This window comes from Carassius carassius, chromosome 17 (genome assembly GCF_963082965.1).
Source record: "Carassius carassius chromosome 17, fCarCar2.1, whole genome shotgun sequence".
Classification (NCBI taxonomy): Eukaryota; Metazoa; Chordata; class Actinopteri; order Cypriniformes; family Cyprinidae; genus Carassius; species Carassius carassius.
The window spans coordinates 23,302,494-23,320,984 of NC_081771.1; the positions used below are offsets into that span (position 1 = coordinate 23,302,494).

At 34.5% G+C, this 18,491-nt stretch overlaps 1 protein-coding gene across 1 annotated transcript; it reads right to left on the minus strand.

The window, feature by feature from the left end:
* Positions 1 to 991: 991 nt before the first annotated feature.
* micall1a (MICAL-like 1a) lies at positions 992 to 15,579 on the minus strand. Its single transcript, XM_059571308.1, has 16 exons — positions 15,025 to 15,579; positions 12,640 to 12,688; positions 10,162 to 10,303; positions 9,212 to 9,306; positions 8,318 to 8,442; positions 7,634 to 8,199; positions 7,454 to 7,517; positions 6,827 to 7,215; positions 6,066 to 6,394; positions 4,470 to 4,604; positions 4,041 to 4,167; positions 2,922 to 3,012; positions 1,822 to 1,895; positions 1,588 to 1,702; positions 1,387 to 1,433; positions 992 to 1,309 (listed from the first exon to the last, which is right to left on the minus strand). The coding sequence occupies exons 1-16, from the start codon at positions 15,165 to 15,167 to the stop codon at positions 1,185 to 1,187; spliced, it is 2,616 nt and encodes an 871-aa protein (XP_059427291.1). The 5' UTR covers positions 15,168 to 15,579; the 3' UTR covers positions 992 to 1,184.
* Between the last annotated feature and the right edge of the window lie 2,912 nt (positions 15,580 to 18,491).

Here is an 18,491-nt window from a genome sequence, read left to right on the forward strand (position 1 = left end):
GGAAGCCCAGATACCTTACCTCCACCCGCCCAACTGTGCACTTCTTCGGGTTGGCCGTTAGCCCCGCCTATCTCAGCGCCCCAAGGACGGCCCTCACATGCTCCATATGCCACTGCCAGTCTCCACTATAGATGATGATATCATCTAGATAGGCCGCGGCATATGCAGCATGGGGTCTTAGCACCCAATCCATGAGACGCTGAAACGTAGCCAGGGCCCCGAACAAACCGAACGGAAGCATCACAAATTGGTGCAATCCAAACGGCGTGGTGAAGGCTGTTTTTTCTTTGGACATTGGAGATAAGGTGATCTGCCAATATCCCTTTGTTAAGTCCAATGTCGAGTAAAAACGAGCTGTGCCTAACCGATCGAGCAACTCGTCAATCCGCGGCATTGGATAAGCATCAAACTTGATAGTTTGACACTGCGTTCACCCTGCGGTAGTCCACACAAAAGCGCACCGAGCCGTCCGTTTTCGGCACCAGTGTAATACAGTTCAAGATTCTTTGGGTGTGAAGGAAGGAGACTAGGGTCGGCGTACTGAGGCTCAAGGAAGATTTTATTTATAACCAAAACAAACAAGGAAAATAAAGTTGCACCACATGCGCATAAATATTCACGTTCACACTATCTGCTGACACTCGCGCTCCGCTGCTGCTGCTTCCTTCCCCGAGTCCTCAGGTCTCTCTCTCTCTGCCGACTTAAATAGCACTTCCCCACGCCAATCACTGTAATGAGATCCAGGTGTTACTTGTTTCTCACTTGAACCACTTACCACCGCTCGTCTCTTCACTCTCTCTCCCGTCGCAGACCTTGCTGAACCACGCCTCCCCCGCCACAATGAGTTTAAAAGAAAGGTTTGTGTTAAAATTTGCTCAAAACACAGTTTTCTTACACTTAAAAATGTAGAGATTAAAGTAAGAATTTATTTTTGGCTGAGCCTTTCTAGATGTTTTTATTTTTTGTCTATTTCATTTTAAAAAAAAATGTGTATCTGACCAAGACAGTGTTACTTTTTTACTTTTATATCAGTTCAGCTGCTACTACAGTACCTCAAAGGCAAATTTAACTCAAATGGCTCTGTTTTATAGCAATATATTCAAAAGCGTTAATTAGACTAAAAACATTTAGTAAATCTTTTTAGTATCTTTTTTTGTTTCTTTTTCCTTCAGTAAGTTTACGCTTCAGCTGTTCTCTTTTCTGGGACTGTTGTCCTTTACTCCTTCATTCTTGGTGCTCAGTCTCTTCAAAACCTTCATGGGCTTAAACTTCCCTGCTTTCTTCTTCTGCTCACCCTGTCCATGAAACTCTGAAAAGAAATTCAAGAATCAAAACATGAATGAGGTGTAAAGTGAGAGAGTCAGTGAAAAGTGAAATAACACTGACCTTTTTTCTTTAGCATAGCAGCTACTAGTTTGTCTTCCTCCTCCTCCCTAAAGAAGAAATTGATGAACTTTAAAAAAAAAAAGAATCTAAACTTGATACTAATGACACAATTACTTTCTATTTCATATTAAATTTACAAAAACCCATTTTAGCAGACACAATCAAGCTCTGAATCAGAGTGCATTTGCAATAAGTGATTACCTCTGTCTGTCCAGATCTATGCTGTTAATAATCTGGTTCCTCTGCTCAATTATCGTGACAAGTTCTGCCATCAATTGCTTTTCCCTGTCTTTGTCTTCAGCTGTCCATTCTTTCTCTATCAGAGATGTAAGCAATTGGGAGAGATATAAAGCAGAGATGGCATAAAATTGGCTGTTATTTAAAAGAAAGGAAGAGGATTTAGTCAAAAGAAATGGCTTTTGTGTTGTTTCATACCTGGCTTGTTAAGTAAACATCTAAGCTCATATTCCACATCAGCCTGCCTCTCCTCCAGGTTCTGCTGCTTGGCTCTAAAATCCAGATGATAATCAGACAGATTTATTCCGGTTTCATATTTAACTTTAACGCAACTGACCTCCATTGTTCTTTGCAGAGATCCAGAAAATATCAGGTTGACATACTGTATATTATTATATTGACTGCACAATGAACAGGAACTGGCAAGAGGCTGACTGTTAAATTGTGGGCAGCAAATCTGGCACCAGTGTGGCTGCACAAAAATTATACATAAAAAAAAATTATACATGTACATAACTATTTGAAACATGACTGTTGTGGAATCTTATGTACACAAAGATGAGGATAGAATTCACTTATAATGGTTTTCATAAATCTGCAACCAGCAGAGTGTTTGTTGCTTCAGTTGAATTGAATACATTCAGAGTTCAAAGTTTTTTTTTTTCCTAGTCTCATGCCATTTTTATTTTCTAGAGTGGTCAGAGCTGCCGACTTCTGCTTGAATGCCGAAACTTAAAGCGCATACTGCTGCTTTGGTACTGGATGCTTCTTAATGCTTTTTGGATCTATTAATAATGGTGCCAAAAATTAAAACGTTCACTTGACGCTCATGCATTCTGTGTCTAAGGTGACAACTTATGAACTATATTTTAAAACAAGCCTAAACGGAAACTACATTAAACAGACATCAGATATACTGATAGATACACTCTGACAGAACATTTGAAAGAATTACAAAATAAATAAATAGCAGAAGAGCCTAACATGTAAACTATTAAAAACCATGCAGACTCAATAAACATCTCATCTCGGGTGTGCAAATAAGGTAAAGAGAGTCTCATGCTTCTCTGTAGGACCAGCTGTGAGCATTTGTAGTGTCATTAAATTGATGTTCCAACATTCTTTAATGATATGTATTATTCAACTATAAATGAAAGTTTGAGATTGTTTTGCATCATATGTTTTCTTTGGAGAGGATGTAAATGGATACCATACCATACACATGGGGGGGGGGGTAATGTCAATGTAGTTGTTACAGATGTTACAGCATTTCAAATGTATGCTAATAGTGCACTTACGTGTAGACCAGTTCAGCCTCTCTCCGTACCAGTAAGTGCTTTTCATGAATCAGAGTGAACCAGTCAACAAGTAGATGTTCCTCCTCATCATCTAAAATGACAAAACACTGAGTCACTCAATCCAGTATTTCAAACGCAGCCATGCCCAAGATCGCGCACACATTGTTTTATTCTAACCAGAAATGGGACAGTCTGTTAGAACATAGTCTATTTTTATGAAGCTTAGCCCAAATTTAGAGTTTTTAGTTTGTGGCTCAGTCTCAGATTAATCAACCTCTACAAACTACACAATCTTCTTCTCTCTTCAGGTGAGTCAAAAGTAAGAAAACTTTAGTTTACCTGGCTGAGTGAAATTACTGTTCACAAGATTACAGATGTTAATAATACACCAACAAACAATTTCACTGAAAACAAAGGAAAACCAGTTTTTTTCACCATTTAATATAACTACACAATAATAATAATTTTAATCACCATTATTAAAAAATATTTTATTAATATTTACATGATTAAAAACAAATCAATAAAGAAAAAATAAGATTAATTTAATAATTGAATTTTATAGAAAAAAAGTAAAATTACAATATTTATGTACAAGTGAGCTATAACCCTGGTTATAAAAAATTAATAAAACGAAACTAACACTAGCTTCTCTAATCTTTTTGTATTATATTTATTTTATTTTTCATTTATTATACAATTAAAATAAAAAAAGCCTCTAACACTAGCTTTATTCTTTTCCTAATCTAATCATTTTATTTTATTTATTTGTATTATTATTTTTTGATTATATATTTTAAAAAACCTTGCTATGTGTACTGCATTAAGCTAACTCATACTTGTTACAGAACTTGCATATCATCTCTTTTTTTGATATTGATTGCTTCCATTGTCCTCATTTGTAAGTCACTTTGGATAAAAGTAAATGTAAATGTAAGTGAGCCAAACTCGCTGTGTTTGCAGACAATAGATTTGTGTGAAACAGCATTTACTGTAAATCGAGCCACTCCAGGACACTGGATCATGAGCTACTTGTGGAAACATCTGATCCCTGACTAATTAATATCTTATCAGCACAGACAATCTTGGCAGTTCTTCTGTAGCATGTAGTTCTCCTACCATTTGAACATTCTCGTAAGCTCTTCTCCAGATCCACCCCTCTATGCTCTAATTCATCCAACCGTTTCTCCAGATCACTCATCTCTACATGGATGTCTTCAACTGGGATATACTGGTCTGACTGTACCTACCAAATACAATGACAGGACAAGGAATTATAAGCATGCTCTCACTAATATATTGGTGGTAAAAGACAAATGTCTGATGATAAAGCTGAATGGCTACAACCAAACAAATTTCTGACCTTGTATATAGATTAAATAACATTTTCAAATCCTATTACTACTTTTCATGTGAGACATTACATTAAGACAACAAATGTGCTATAGTTACAATTCCTTTCTAAAAGCAATCAAAACAACCATATTCATGATTTAAAAAAAGAAAAAAGAAAAATCTAAGCAGCAAGAGGATGTTTCTGTGCCTCACTTTTCGCTTAATGAGAGGAAATCCATATCCAGGAGCAGGAGGTCGTGCAGGACGGGACCCTTTTGGGGGTCTGGATACAGAGGATCCGACAGAGGTGGTTGTCTTCCGATTAAATGGATTCTCTTTACAAGTGCGCTGAAGATGACAGTGATGAGAGAGCATTAATCAAAGATACTGAATAAAGATATTAATAAAAGAAAGCTACCGGACTCAGGATGATTTCCTTGAACAAAGAAGTTCCTTCTGCTCATCAAGCCTGCATTTATTTGATCAAAAATACAGAAAAAAATGTAATATTGTGATATATTATTACAATTTAAAATAATTGTTTTTAAATGTATTATACTTTAAATTATCATTTATTTCTGTGATGCAAAGCTGAATTTTTAGGATCATTATCACATGATCCTTTAGAAATCATTCTAATATGATGATTCATTATCAAAGTTGGAAACAGTTCTGCTGCTTAATATTTTTTCAGAACATGTGATACTTTTTTAGGATACTTTGATGAATAAAAAAAGAAGCTATGTTTTTAAAATATAAATATTTTGTAATAACAATATACACTACTGGTCAGTAATTTGGGGTCAGTATTTTTTACTTACTTTTTTTTTATAAAATCAATACTTTTATTTAGCAAGGATGTGTTAAATTGATAAAAAGTGATAGTAAAGAAAATATATTATTAGAATATATATTATTAGATTTTTTTTTTTTTTTTGAAAAAATGCAGTTCTTTTAAACCTTTTATTCATCAAATACATTAGACAGCAAGACTGTTTCCAACACTCATAATAAATCAGAATATTTGAATGATTTCTAAATGATCATGTAATAGACTGGATGTTACATGTGACACTGAAGGCTGGAGTAATGATGCTGAAAATTCAGCTTTGCATCACAGGAATAAATTACTTTTTTAAAGTATATTCAAATAGAAAACTATTATTTTAAGTTGTAATAATATTTCACAATATTACTGTTTTTTCTGTATTTTTGATCAAATAAATGCAGGCTTGATGAGCAGAAGAAACTTCTTTCAAAAACATTAAAAATAGTAATGTTTCCAAATTTTTGGTCTGTACTGTATATATATATATATATATATAAAAGAATGTTTTTATAGTAGAGTAACCTCTTTTATGTGTACATATACATTTTGACTCTCCATGTCATGGCCGCTTTAAATATTTTGCTACTAAAAGCACTTTAGGTAGGTAATTATACAAAGTTAATTACACTTCCTTTCTTTGGCATAGTCTAATAACTGCATAAAACATGCCCAGTATCCGTTATTAGTCCTACAACACCACTTACGAATTAGCCTTTGAATTATTAATAGGAGTTTGGATAAGAGCCACATTTTTAGGAGAAATAATGTTTTGGTGTGGTTACTGGTATAAATGGAAAAATGTACCATTTTAATTATAATAGAAGTTATTTTAATTCAAATAATCTGACTAATTGACTAATTTTGATCAAGTAGATATACATTGTTGGTGAACAGAACAGACAACACAATGCAACATAACAAAAATGTCTTGACTGATTCAACCTTTTGAACAGCAGTGTGATCTTGACAGTGAATCTAACCTTGCCTGGAGTGCTGGGTGTCTGTGAAGAGGGGAACATTGGTGGTCTCACACTGCGGTTGGTTTGGGGAGTAGCTGGTGCTGAGCTGGTATTGGTAGGTGGTGGTGGAGGAGGCAGGTTTGGAGAAGAGTGAGGTTGAAGCTTTTTTGGGGGGGACAGTGCAGGAGCATTGATTGATGGTTCAGACACACTCTTGGTAAACAAATGGTCCTGTTCATTAGCAGCAGGTTGCTGGGGGACTGCGCTGTGGTCTGAGGAAGAGGAGGACAGGCTCTCTGTGCTCAGAGCTAAAGATGAAGCAGGAGAGGAAGTTTGAGAAGAAGGAAAAGCTAAAGAACAGCAGGAAAGAGACAACCCAGAAAAAAAATATATAACAAAAATATGTGAGACATGTGAGTAGTTGCACAAATACAACATAGTGTAACACAACACAATGGAGCCCCAAACATTCGAGAGGACTAAACTATTATTAATATATTACAATATTATAACTCTAAATTAATATGAAATAAGTTTCCACAAGTATGGCTGCATCATTTAATACCTTTACCATTCAATAATTTGATATATAAATACTCCCAGTTCCTGTTAATTAAAACACATCTGAATATGCACATACAGCAGAAATATAGGAAGTACTGTAGTCAATAATATTAGTGGGGGGCACCTTTGAATATTATGTTGGACAATTCAAATTCAGTCTTCACCAGCTCTTCAGTTGTGCAAAGCAATCAATGTATTAGACACTGTAAGCAACTAACCTGATAGAGAAGAATTTGGAGCTTTGGGTGCTGGTCGCTTCTTCCTTCGGACACTTACAGGACTTTCAGAAGGGGCAGGACTTTGTCTTTTTGTGTCCTCAGCTGTGATTTCAGCAGCCTGGGTAATCCTATACCAAGGGTGACTAGCCACCACAGGACCAGGGGGATCTTCAGGAGCCGTTTCTGGCTCCTCTTCCTCATCATCAAAGGGATTTGGAGGAGAGGATGGTCTTGATTCCTCCTCCTTTCGAGTAGGAGATGAACCAGTGCAGGGAGGTATGGTTATACCTGTGGGTGGGCGAGGTGCTGGTTTCTTCTTGGTTTCTGATTGGACAAGAGCCAGCCAGGGTGGGTCTTTTGGTTTAGGAGTGTCATTGGCGTTGTTAGAGCTGGGAAAGGAATACATTACAACCACTGAAAGGAATTCACAAAGAGATCAAAGACTGATCAAAAGTTGAGACATATCTTGAGAGTTTTTTGGAAGAAAATCAGTTATACTTTATTTTAAGGTGTCTTTGTTACAGTTATAATTATACATTTAAGCACCGAGTAATATCAATTATCTACAAGTACTTATTTTATGGTTAGGGTTCAGATTAGTAGAGAACACGGCAGCAATTATCTTACCGAGCAGGTGAGTGCAATCTTTCTCTTGGAACAGGAACTTGAGAAATTTGAGCTTCAGAATTTCCTAGAGCCACAATTATCAGATAATTAAAAAATTTAACAAAAACATTTATGTTTAGTATGTAATAGTAAGTCAACTGTAGTGTTATGAATGCAGACGAGATCAGCATCAGTGCTCACCATTGACAATAGGGCTTTCAGAGGGTCTGGGTGGGCGTGGTCGGGGGACAGGGCGAGGAGCAGGGGTGGGCTCAATTACTCGTCTAGGTGCTGGAACTGGTCGACCCTCTGCTGCTGTACTCTTCACTGGCGTTGTTGGCTCATCACCATTGGCCCCACCAACGGCTGGCTTGTGGTCTTCTTGTTGTGTGTCCTGATCCTCCTCTTCAGATTCATCAAAGGGATTTGCTGGACTAGAAGGACAAGGCGCTCTGTGCTCTGTCTCGACTTCTGATCTGCTATCTGGCTGCTTACTTGTTACTTTTTCTTTTTCAGGTATTTCCTCTTCATCTCTCTCCGCGGTGATCTCAGCATTGTTGTGTGATGCTTTAGATTCTAAACTCCTATTGTTTGGGTCTTCTGGGCTTGTTGAGGTTAGTTTGGCTAGTTTATTGCTCATATCTGAATGACAATTCTGATTGGCATCTGAGGCAGATCTGGCGAAGTGGTGTGTGCAAACTAATGATCCAGGATCCTCTGTGAACTTGTAAGATCCAGGCAATAAAGTTCTGCTGCATTCCCTACATCTGAGATAAAATCAGAAATTCTCACAAAAACAGAGAAAACAGCAGAGGGAATAATAAGTAATGTTATACAGATAAGTAATACAGATACAGATGTTACACTAGGCAGTTGACCAGTCACCTGAAGCAGTTCCGATGATAAAGTTTGCCATCAATAAGGATCCTCTGAACCAAGTGAACATGCTTTCCACAGATTGAACAGGTGCTGCTCAGAGTACTGCGTTTTGGTTGGTTATCTGCACCAGACTACGTAAAACCAGGTTGAGAATGGAAGGTAAAAAAAAAACATGGAAAGGTAGAGGAAAAACTGGTAAGAACTACTGATTTTTATTTGGGACCATATTTCATATTTTTTGTACTTTGCTAATACTTTGGACTGTATAAATATGTATACACAGCCAAACTACATACTTAACATTATGGCATAAGAATTTTTGTACAAATTTCTTCAACAAGCAATTAAAAAAATTACTTTGAAAACACAGTATGATAATACAGATGCTTATGTCAAAAGTAACGCAATGAGAAACTAATTTTACTGATGTCATTTACTGAACCACCAATTTTAGTAACTAGAAACATAGAGAGAGGAATGCAAAGCAAACAATAAAGAAAAGGAGGAGAATTCTTTGAATGGGAGGTATAAGGAGGACAGGGGAACATTTCTGGAGAAGCGAAATTCTCTGAACTCAGAGAGCTCACAATATCTACCAAAAACCAAATATGTGATTTGGCTCTGACGGCTGATTTCATAAATGAATTAGAAAATATGGCAACAGCAGAGTATTTTGCTCTGAATACATGGAATTAGGCCAAAATGAGATCTCACTGCTCTCCATCTTGTGTTGTAATAATAAATTCCACTCCACTCATGGTGCAACAGCAAATCCATAAATGTGGTTTAATGTGTACATTTTTCTGTGCACATATAGACTGTTGTTAGTTCTACAACCTGCCAGATAACCAGAACAAGAAATCATCTGTTTTTTAAAAAAAACAATGCTAATTTCTTTACCTCAGTGTCACGGCCCTCTGGAGAAGCAAATGGCCTCTTTATGGCTGGTTTGATGTGACCTGGACCACCAGGGCTCTTTATGTTTGTGGAGACAGCTAAATAGAGGATAAAAAAAAATTGTAGCACGTGTCCAGCATTTTCTACATTAAACGAATGTAATTCAAAGAATATACAATACAATTCAAGTTTTATTGGCATCATAGAGGACATACTGTCAGTTACACCAGAAAAAAAGCTAAGCTAAAAGCAATACAAACTTGATTTAAAAAAAAAATAATAATAATAATTAATAAAAATATCAAAAAAACAAATCTGGACAAGTAATTTGCTAGAACAGCAAAACTGGTTTATTTACCACCCAATGGTTAATACAGTGTAAATCAATCCAAACCACGCCATGCTAAACAATGAAAGTCCATGAATCCTAAAATTGCAACCCAGTGTGAGGCATAGTGCAAACCAGATAAATCAGGTTTGAAAATTTTATGTCAAAAAGTACCTAGTTGTTTCTGTATTTACTGGATCTCTTCTTTTCTCATTTTTCCAATGTACGTTATGTACTGCAATGTGAGAATGCTTAAATTAATCAAGTGTTAAAATACCTCAGCCAATCACTTGTACTTTCAGTCACACTTGCAATGTTCTGTGACATCACATGCATTTCCTGCATACAGAAATATACTGCAGAGAAAAACACTGCAGCACTGTAGTCATTTCCCATCTGCGACTAAGAGTTGTACAAAATGGACATGAATATAATCTCAATGGATTGGCTCATGAGTAATTTGTATGTGACTGATACTTCACACAGAACGTGCTGGAAGTTTTTGATTTACTAAGCATTGAGGGAGATTATAAAAAGGCCCTTAATGCATTGCTATTGTCTCTCTGTGTTTGTAAATAAAATGTTAGTTTAAGTCAGTATATTATTTGCAGTGCTAAATACTCACTGTGAGATTTGTTGGTGAAGTAGTTGTAATACTGAGATACATATGTGATGATGCTCAATCTGTCAGGCACACTCATGGACACCATGTCTTCTGGATCCAGCAGGGCTGGAATACCCAACTCACTTTCAGCAACCTCAAACGCCTTTAAAAATGAAATAAAAATATATTGTATTTCATCATGATGCTGCCCATATGTTTTTAAAATAGCAGATGACAGTGATCAACATCTATTTGATCAATAATAACAACCAAATGATTATTATTAATACACTAGCTACAAGACCTACTTTGAGAGCCACAGCCCTGCAGAGATTTGCTTCAACCCTAATCAAACACACCTGAACAAGCTAATCAAGGGCTGAATGGTTAGGCAAGGTAAGTTTATTTATATAGCACATTTAATATACAATGGTAATTCAAAGTTATTTACATAAAAGGAAGTAAAATAATCATAGAAATAAATAAAACAAAGAATTTAAAAACTTTTCAATTGATTTAAAATGAATTTAAAACAGTTAAAAATAGAAAATTATTATACATAAAAATACATAGAACTACATGTATAACCAAGTATACTAGGAAGCTACAGGCAGGTGAGTTTTAATTTTGGAGCTATAGTTAATGTCAACTTACATTTAAGATGGTTTTATGAACGTCTAGACATCTGTAAAAAAACAGTTTATATATATATATATATATATATATATATATATATATATATATATATATATATATATATATATATATAGAGTGATCGATTACTTCAACCACTAGTCGGTGCTGTCAGAAACAATCGACTACTCGAGCATGCATTAACCACAATGTATGCACAAAGTTTGCAATTTTACAATATTGTGTGTAGCTGTTACATTATATGACTTTATCTATATTTCATGTAAAATTAAAATATGTAATGTAGTAATTAGGGGTGTGCCGGAAGCTGAATACCTTATTGGGAATGGCACGGATAATGGCTTCAAAAACGAATAACGCACAAGGAATAATTCTGCCTGGAAATTCGGCTGAGGCTTGCACAGTCTGGCGTATGCTAGATAACAGTTAAACCAGCGGATCAGCATAATATTACACACAAACCTCTAAACTAACGCAACAGAATGTGAAGTGGATGAATGTAAACTTTATGAATAAAAAGAGCGCAAATCAAACACTGCTTTGATGTTGCCTCTCTGTGCATCTGTCAGAAATCAGAGCTTGGCAAGAGTAATATCACCTATAATAATACATCATACATGTTCTATTATTTGTACATATTTAAAAGGCAATGCTTTAAACCTTAGGCTACGATATGATACGAATGAATGAATAAGCACAGCGCGCTCACCAATCAAACAGCAGTGCTGCGCTTCTCAGTCTCTCAAAAACCAAACCAGTTCTCTCTCAAGAGTAGGCTAATAATAAATTTAGATTTTCTACTTGGTTTACATGTTTGCATCTTTTTTCTTTTGCTGGTTTGTGTGGCACACACACATTTGTTTAGTGAAGTTCAAAAGACTCGCTTGAAGAGTTCTGTGTAATGAAAATGTGCGCATTTAAATAATTCAGTCATGTTCAAATGATCACTAAACGTTTGTCATAACATCTCTGATTGCACGATAAATATATTTTTAGAAATTAATAATTATTTTAGTTTAACACCGCATACTTGTTCAGTGATAACTATGAAACAAAGATAGTCATAACATCATATCAAGTAACTGTACGATGTTCCACATGGTTTTATCCTAATGCAGATACGAATAATTTTGTGATTGCTTCAGATACAAATACAGAATACAAATACTGGCTGTTACATAACAAATTTAATATGTAATGTCATAATTATTAATTTACATATATAATTGTTGCAATAGGCTATGAATTAATAAGCATTTATTGATAAGAACTATTCATTGTCTTTTCATTTACAGTAGCATGTCATGAACCACGAGTAGTCGAGCAACTAGAGTATTTTTTTAAACAAGAAATCGCCTAGCAGAAATCCGTAGTCGTGCAACCCATAATACATATATATATATATATATATATATATATACACACATTTATATACATATATATATATACATATATATATACATATATATATACATATATATATATATATATATATATATATATATATATATATATACACATATATACATACACACACACATATATATATAAAATCAAAGTTAAGTCAGTATACACATTTACACTGCTGTTTATGCAAAGTCACAAACAGACAAAAAAAATTGTGATTTATGATTTAAGCACAACTAACAAAAAGCGACTGACACAAACACATAGGAGTTTTGCTGCAAACACTTCCTCTTTCAAGAGCAGCACTGAAAAAGAAGACAGTTTAAGAACTAACAGCAGTTAACTGTTGATTCTAATAGTACATATTAACAATCTAAATTATAATCATTCACTCCATATATTTAATTGTTTTTGGTCAGTGGTTTGTGTCATACTCACCAGACGGTTGTTCTCAAAGACATTTTCTTTTGAGAGGGAGTCAAAATCTCTAGAGGACAAAGAAACTGTTTAGCATTTTCAAAAGTGCTGAGTCATGCATCAAACAAATCATTTTTTTTTTTAAATATATGGGAATATATTCCAATTCACTCCATTAAAGGGATACTCCACCACAAAATGAAAATTTTGTCATCAATCACTTACCCCCATGTCTTTCCAAAGCTTTATTTGTCTTCGAAACACAATTTAAGATATTTTGCATGAAAACCGTGAGGATTGTGACTGTCCCAAAGACTGACAAGTAAAATACACTGTCAAGGTCCAGAAAACAATGAAAAGCATCGTCAGAATACTCCATCTGCCATCAGTGGTTCAACCGTAATGTTATGAAGCGACAACAATACTTTTTGTATATGAATAAAACAAAAATAATGAAAAATGCAATGTTTTTTTTTTATCTTTTCTTTCAAGTGTAAATACACGTAGAAAATGTGTACTTGTTGCACGGCTGACACAGAAGAGCGTAAACTGCTTGCGTTCAGCTATTATTCTGCAAATTGGCGCTATGGTGATGTTGAGAGACAAAGAGGAGACAATTTATGTCGTTATTTTTGTTTTATTCGCGTACAAAAAAAATATTCTCGCCCCTTCATAACATTACATTTGAACCACTGGCAGATGGACTATTTTGACAATGCTTTTGATACTTTTCTGAACCTTGACAGTGTAATTTACTTGGCAGTCTATGGGACAGTCACAAGCCTCCTGGTTTTCATCCAAAATATCTTAAATTGTGTTCCGAAGATGAACGAAGCTTTTACAGGTTTGGAACGACATGGGGGTAAGTGATTAATGACAAAATGTTCATTTTGGGGTGGAGTAACCCTTTACATAACACAAACCATTTTGTTTTGTGTGTGTGAGCCTTTTGTGAGTCTCATTTTATATGCAATTTGGAAAATGTCAGTGAATCAGAGATCAGAGAATTAACAAAATCACACAAGGCAGCACTGCCATTGATGCTTAAATCGTATTAATACTGGTATTTTATTTCCATCAAAATTAGTTACTTATCAGTTTCGTGTCAGTTCGGTGTGTGTTCTTTTCTAATTTTCTGTCTATTCATTAATCACTAGTTCACTGCATAAACCCCAACGATTTATCTAAAAAAAAGCAAGCTTAAAGAATGAGGCATGGTTTTTGGAAACCTGCTCTGATGTATCAGAAAAGTGTATGTTTGTTCATTTACAAAACACCTTTTTTATCACCTAATCCAACATTTTAGGGTTTAGCAACTAGCAGAGAAGCAAAATGGCGCTGAATGGTCTATTCACATCAAGAGTGAAACAAATTATGTGGTTGGCTTAAGGAAGCTCAAATTCACGCCTGTACAATAGAGTGCAAAGTTTGGTGTGTTTTGTTTGAAGAATACTCAAGTTGGTTTTGTGAGTGAGATAAGTAAAGAACAACTGTTACAGAAATCACCTGTTTGGCATCTATATTTAAGCAACACATACAGTGTATGTTACTGTAGGTGTAATCTGATCCCAATTCACATATATAATTTTTCTTATCTTAAAATGAACAGTTTGAATTAATGTATAAACTAGTACAACAAAACTTCAATCAAAATTCATGTCCTCAGCATACTGACTAATTTTCTTGAACTCAACAGAGTGACAGAGTGTGAGTGTCTCCAGCATGACTCCACATGCCCAACACAACATAGAAAAGGTGATCTACCAATCAGATAATGACAGATAGCCTGAGGAATCTAGAACAAGTCATTAAATATTAAATTATATGAAACTTTTGGTTTACGTTTTAAAATTAAGCTAAATTTATTAAAATTACTATATCTTTTATATTTATATATATATATATATATATATATATATATATATATATATATATATATATATATATATATATATATATATATATATATATATATTTATATATATTGTCTCATTGTGGACATATTTAAATTCACATACACACTGAAATAAAGCAGAGGTGGTCTGGGTATTTTTGAAATTCTTCATTATGTTCATAATATCTTTCCATCGCACGATCGATAAATAAATTGGACTTGCATGAAGGTTTGTAAATGATGACTGAACGTCTATTTGGGTTTAACTATTCCCGATGTGAATCAAACTGCGTGTCACTTCCTGTTTACCTAAAGTCACTTCTAACAATAGAACAACACAACCTTCATTCCCATTAATTACGTAAGGAAACAGTGTTTCCATTAGTTAAAGCTGTCCTGAATTAAAATCGTTGAGATTATGACATTTTATATGGTATGTTAGGTATGTTATCTTCAGAGAAGTGGGAAATACAAAACAAATTAAAGATGAAGAGTAAAAAAAAAGTGCTCACATGAGATCAGGTCTGTGTCTGTGGATGATGGCACAGAATGCCAGTCCATCTCTGAAGGATGAAGACATGTTTTTAATGTCCACATTACTGTAACTTTCACATTGGTTCCTGCACCAGTCCTGCAAAGCTTTTAGAGAGCCCATGGTCGAGATTCCAAAATCCCCACACAGACCTATAGCCTGCTCCTGAAATACACATGAAGACCCAAGAGTTCACGAGAGGCTCTCTTGAACATGTCTCTGTCCGGTACAGTTAGATCGATCCTACTGTCTGAATTCTAGATCTCATTTAATCAAAGTAAACAGACTCTACGTATCTGACCGTAACGTTACTCCGATGAAGAAAAAAAAAAAAATCAGCACACACCAATGGAGTCAAACTGCAACTTCAGTTAAAGGCTTGAATGCCCGTCTTTTAAAATGAGACATCAATGATACTCTGATTTGCGACATTCGGGTTTAAAAAAGATACATAGTCAAACGCAGGACAATGGCCGGACAATTAAATATTCTTTTAGGCGTAACGTGTACTGACGAATTTGGTGTACAGAAGCGTCTAGACGCGTACAACCAATAATTTCCTTGTCAAAATAAAAGTCATGAGCAATAAAATAAATAAACAAACACGAATTTATTTATTTGTACCCTCTGGATTGATGTTTTTTATTAATATTTTTATTTTATTTATTGTATACACAACGATACTATAATTTAATCGTTTTATCCAGACTTTCATACTTAAACTATGTCCCATTAAGAACTAATTCTGAGTAACTTACGTGTTTAAAACCATGCTGGTTCACAAAAGTGAAATGAACAAAACATAATACTAACAGAATGAAAATTATAATAATAATAATATTTATACATATTAAAACTATACAAATATAAAATATTATATTATTCATATTACAAAAAATATATAAATAAACATATCCACCAAAACCACCAAAATTTCACTGGAACAGGTGGTTTTTATTTTTATTTATTTTATTTTATTTTTTTCAAAAGTTGGCCGCTGTGTCAACTGTGCGTCAAAGAAGAGCTCAGGCAGAAATGATGTACGGTATACATAAACTGTATGATCCTACACCACCCAATGGCAAAAGCCTAAAAGTGTTTTTCAGTCATTTTAGTACAACCATTGCATTAAAGTATATTCATTGCCTAATACATAATTTATTTATTTATTTTTCTTTTATTACTTTTCATTTTAAAGAAAGGATTCAATATTTAAATAATTGATAGGCTAAATCGTATAGGTCGATATTCAGTTAGCTGTATAGTTTATTTAGGTCATTGGCTACTGGGTGATTTTATAAACAAGTAAGAATACTTTAAAATCAATTACAAATGTAATTGGAAGCAAATGTAAACACCTTAGGACTGGAGTAAAATGCTCAGATTTTTTGGTTCTGGTCAAAATTCTCTATAAGCTGCTGATATGTCAATGCAGTAAGCACTGTTACTGATACCATGCTGTTCCTTCCGGGGTTCGCTATCAATTGCTTCAAAATCAGACATAGCAACTAATTTCTGTTGTGAAATTATATAACCTCTCAACTTCTGAGATATCAGGAGGACAAAAGGGTCTGCAAATATCTTATCAAAGATATAGCCTTCATAAATAACTATTTAGTATTCTCGTTTAGGCCTATTTTTACAGAGACAGACCTACTATTTTATTTACTCTCATTGTCCACTTTGTTAAGACTTCTGATTAAAAGGCTGTACACTAACACAGTGGACATTCTGCCCCATAGTCAGCCATTACACCATGAGCAAATAAGTTAACATAGGTTTATCAAATGAAGAACTGCATGGTTTTTAACCAACTTATTTTAAAAGTATGTGAATTCCTACTGACTTTTTATTTTTATTTTTTCGGAATAATGAAAGGATTAAACTAATGAAATAGGTAGAAAAACAGAAATACGATCTCACTTACTGTTTTTTTCCCTTCTTCCTCCGAGTAAGTGATGGCAGCTTTGTCATTGTAATTGACAATTTAATTGTCATTTCACTCTGCCAGGTTTCATTTGAAATGGAACTTGAAAGACATAAAAGCTTTTATTATAATTGTTACATTCAATTTAATATTTGAAAAAAGTCTATATATTACAGAGAACCCATCAATGTGATAAAACTGGGGGGGAAAAATCCCTCATAAGTGATGTATCATTAAAAATTAAATACGAGCCTGCATGTGACATAGGAAAAAATATGATATTTGGTGGTTTAAAATGAGGTAAAACATTTTTAAGTTAAATAATTTTTAAGTCAACTTCATTATGGTTCAAGTTCAATTGTTGTTTATGACACCTTTAAAATGTATTTAGTTTAGCATTTAATGCAGTGACATCATGATCTTTGCTCGGAATACAAAGGCCACCAAAAACTGAAAGATTTCAAGTCCAAGTATAATACATCAGCTCTAGAGAGGATGATACAGTTTTAGTGAAATAAGTGCTGCAATAGTTTCAATTAGAGTTTCAATTTGACATGGCAAGGAAGGAACCAAAACTCTTCCAGGATGATAGGAGTGATGAAAATAACCTTGAGAGGAACTAGTCTTCACCGCTGGTGTATATTTAATATAATTGCTCCTCCCTCTACTCTACACTGTATACCATCTGCATTTCTGACCCATTCCACACTGAAAAGAATTATTTGATCTTCCTGAGGTCTTAAAATCCTCCACAAGCATATACTAGAACAGGGGTTAGGTATTCTAAAGTAGGTGCCCTTATAGGCTGTAAATTGTATAAAATGGCACCAGACTATTGTAAATAAGGTTTTATATAAGAACACCTCAGCTGTGGTCACAGCCTATAAAAGTCTTCACTTATAGCCTTATTGTTGGCTGGGTGCTGGTATAGGTGGAGGAGCAATGATGTTGGCTGAGTACTAGAATTTTCTTGGAAAATGGATATAGAAGGGTCGCTCATTACAGAAACAAGTCTAAGATCTTCCCCTTTGAACAAAGCCCTTTTTTATCCATTTCCTCTGTCTTTTACAAGTATCACTCCTTCCTGTGAAACATACAGAACATACACATGTGGTTCAAATAACCAACCACTAGAAGGCGATACTGGCACATTTAACAAATGTGGTACACTTTGGTAGTTATTTATTTCTTTATTCAGAGGCTCAAATCTTGCCTTAGAAGAAATATTAGATTAATTTGTATCTAACTTAAAATCAGGACATTTTACACCCTTTAAAAGTTTTTGGTCCGTCCTACCCCTTTTATACAGTGTATGGTCCTACCTCATCTTGACCTTTTTGGCTGTATCCAACAATTAAAGTTAAACAATAAATAATGTTAATCTGATATATTTTATTCAGTGTAGTATGCAACTACATTTATGCATAAACTAATTGCCAATTATGTAATATTTGTGTGCCACATTTTGCATGCAACAGTTATTTCCCCGCATTACAAGTTTGACAAAGGTTGTAGTATGC

What these genes read in the sequence shown, in the direction of transcription:
- micall1a (XM_059571308.1), bottom strand. Translation starts at nt 15,167, where the DNA reads ATGGGCTCTCTAAAAGCTTTGCAGGACTGGTGCAGGAACCAATGTGAA. An exon ending in TCTTTGAGAACAACCGTCTG is followed by an intron (nt 10,304 to 12,639) that starts GTGAGTATGACA and finishes TCATTTTTAAAG; the next exon opens with GCGTTTGAGGTTGCTGAAAG. An exon ending in CTTCACCAACAAATCTCACA is followed by an intron (nt 9,307 to 10,161) that starts GTGAGTATTTAG and finishes TCCTCTATTTAG; the next exon opens with CTGTCTCCACAAACATAAAG.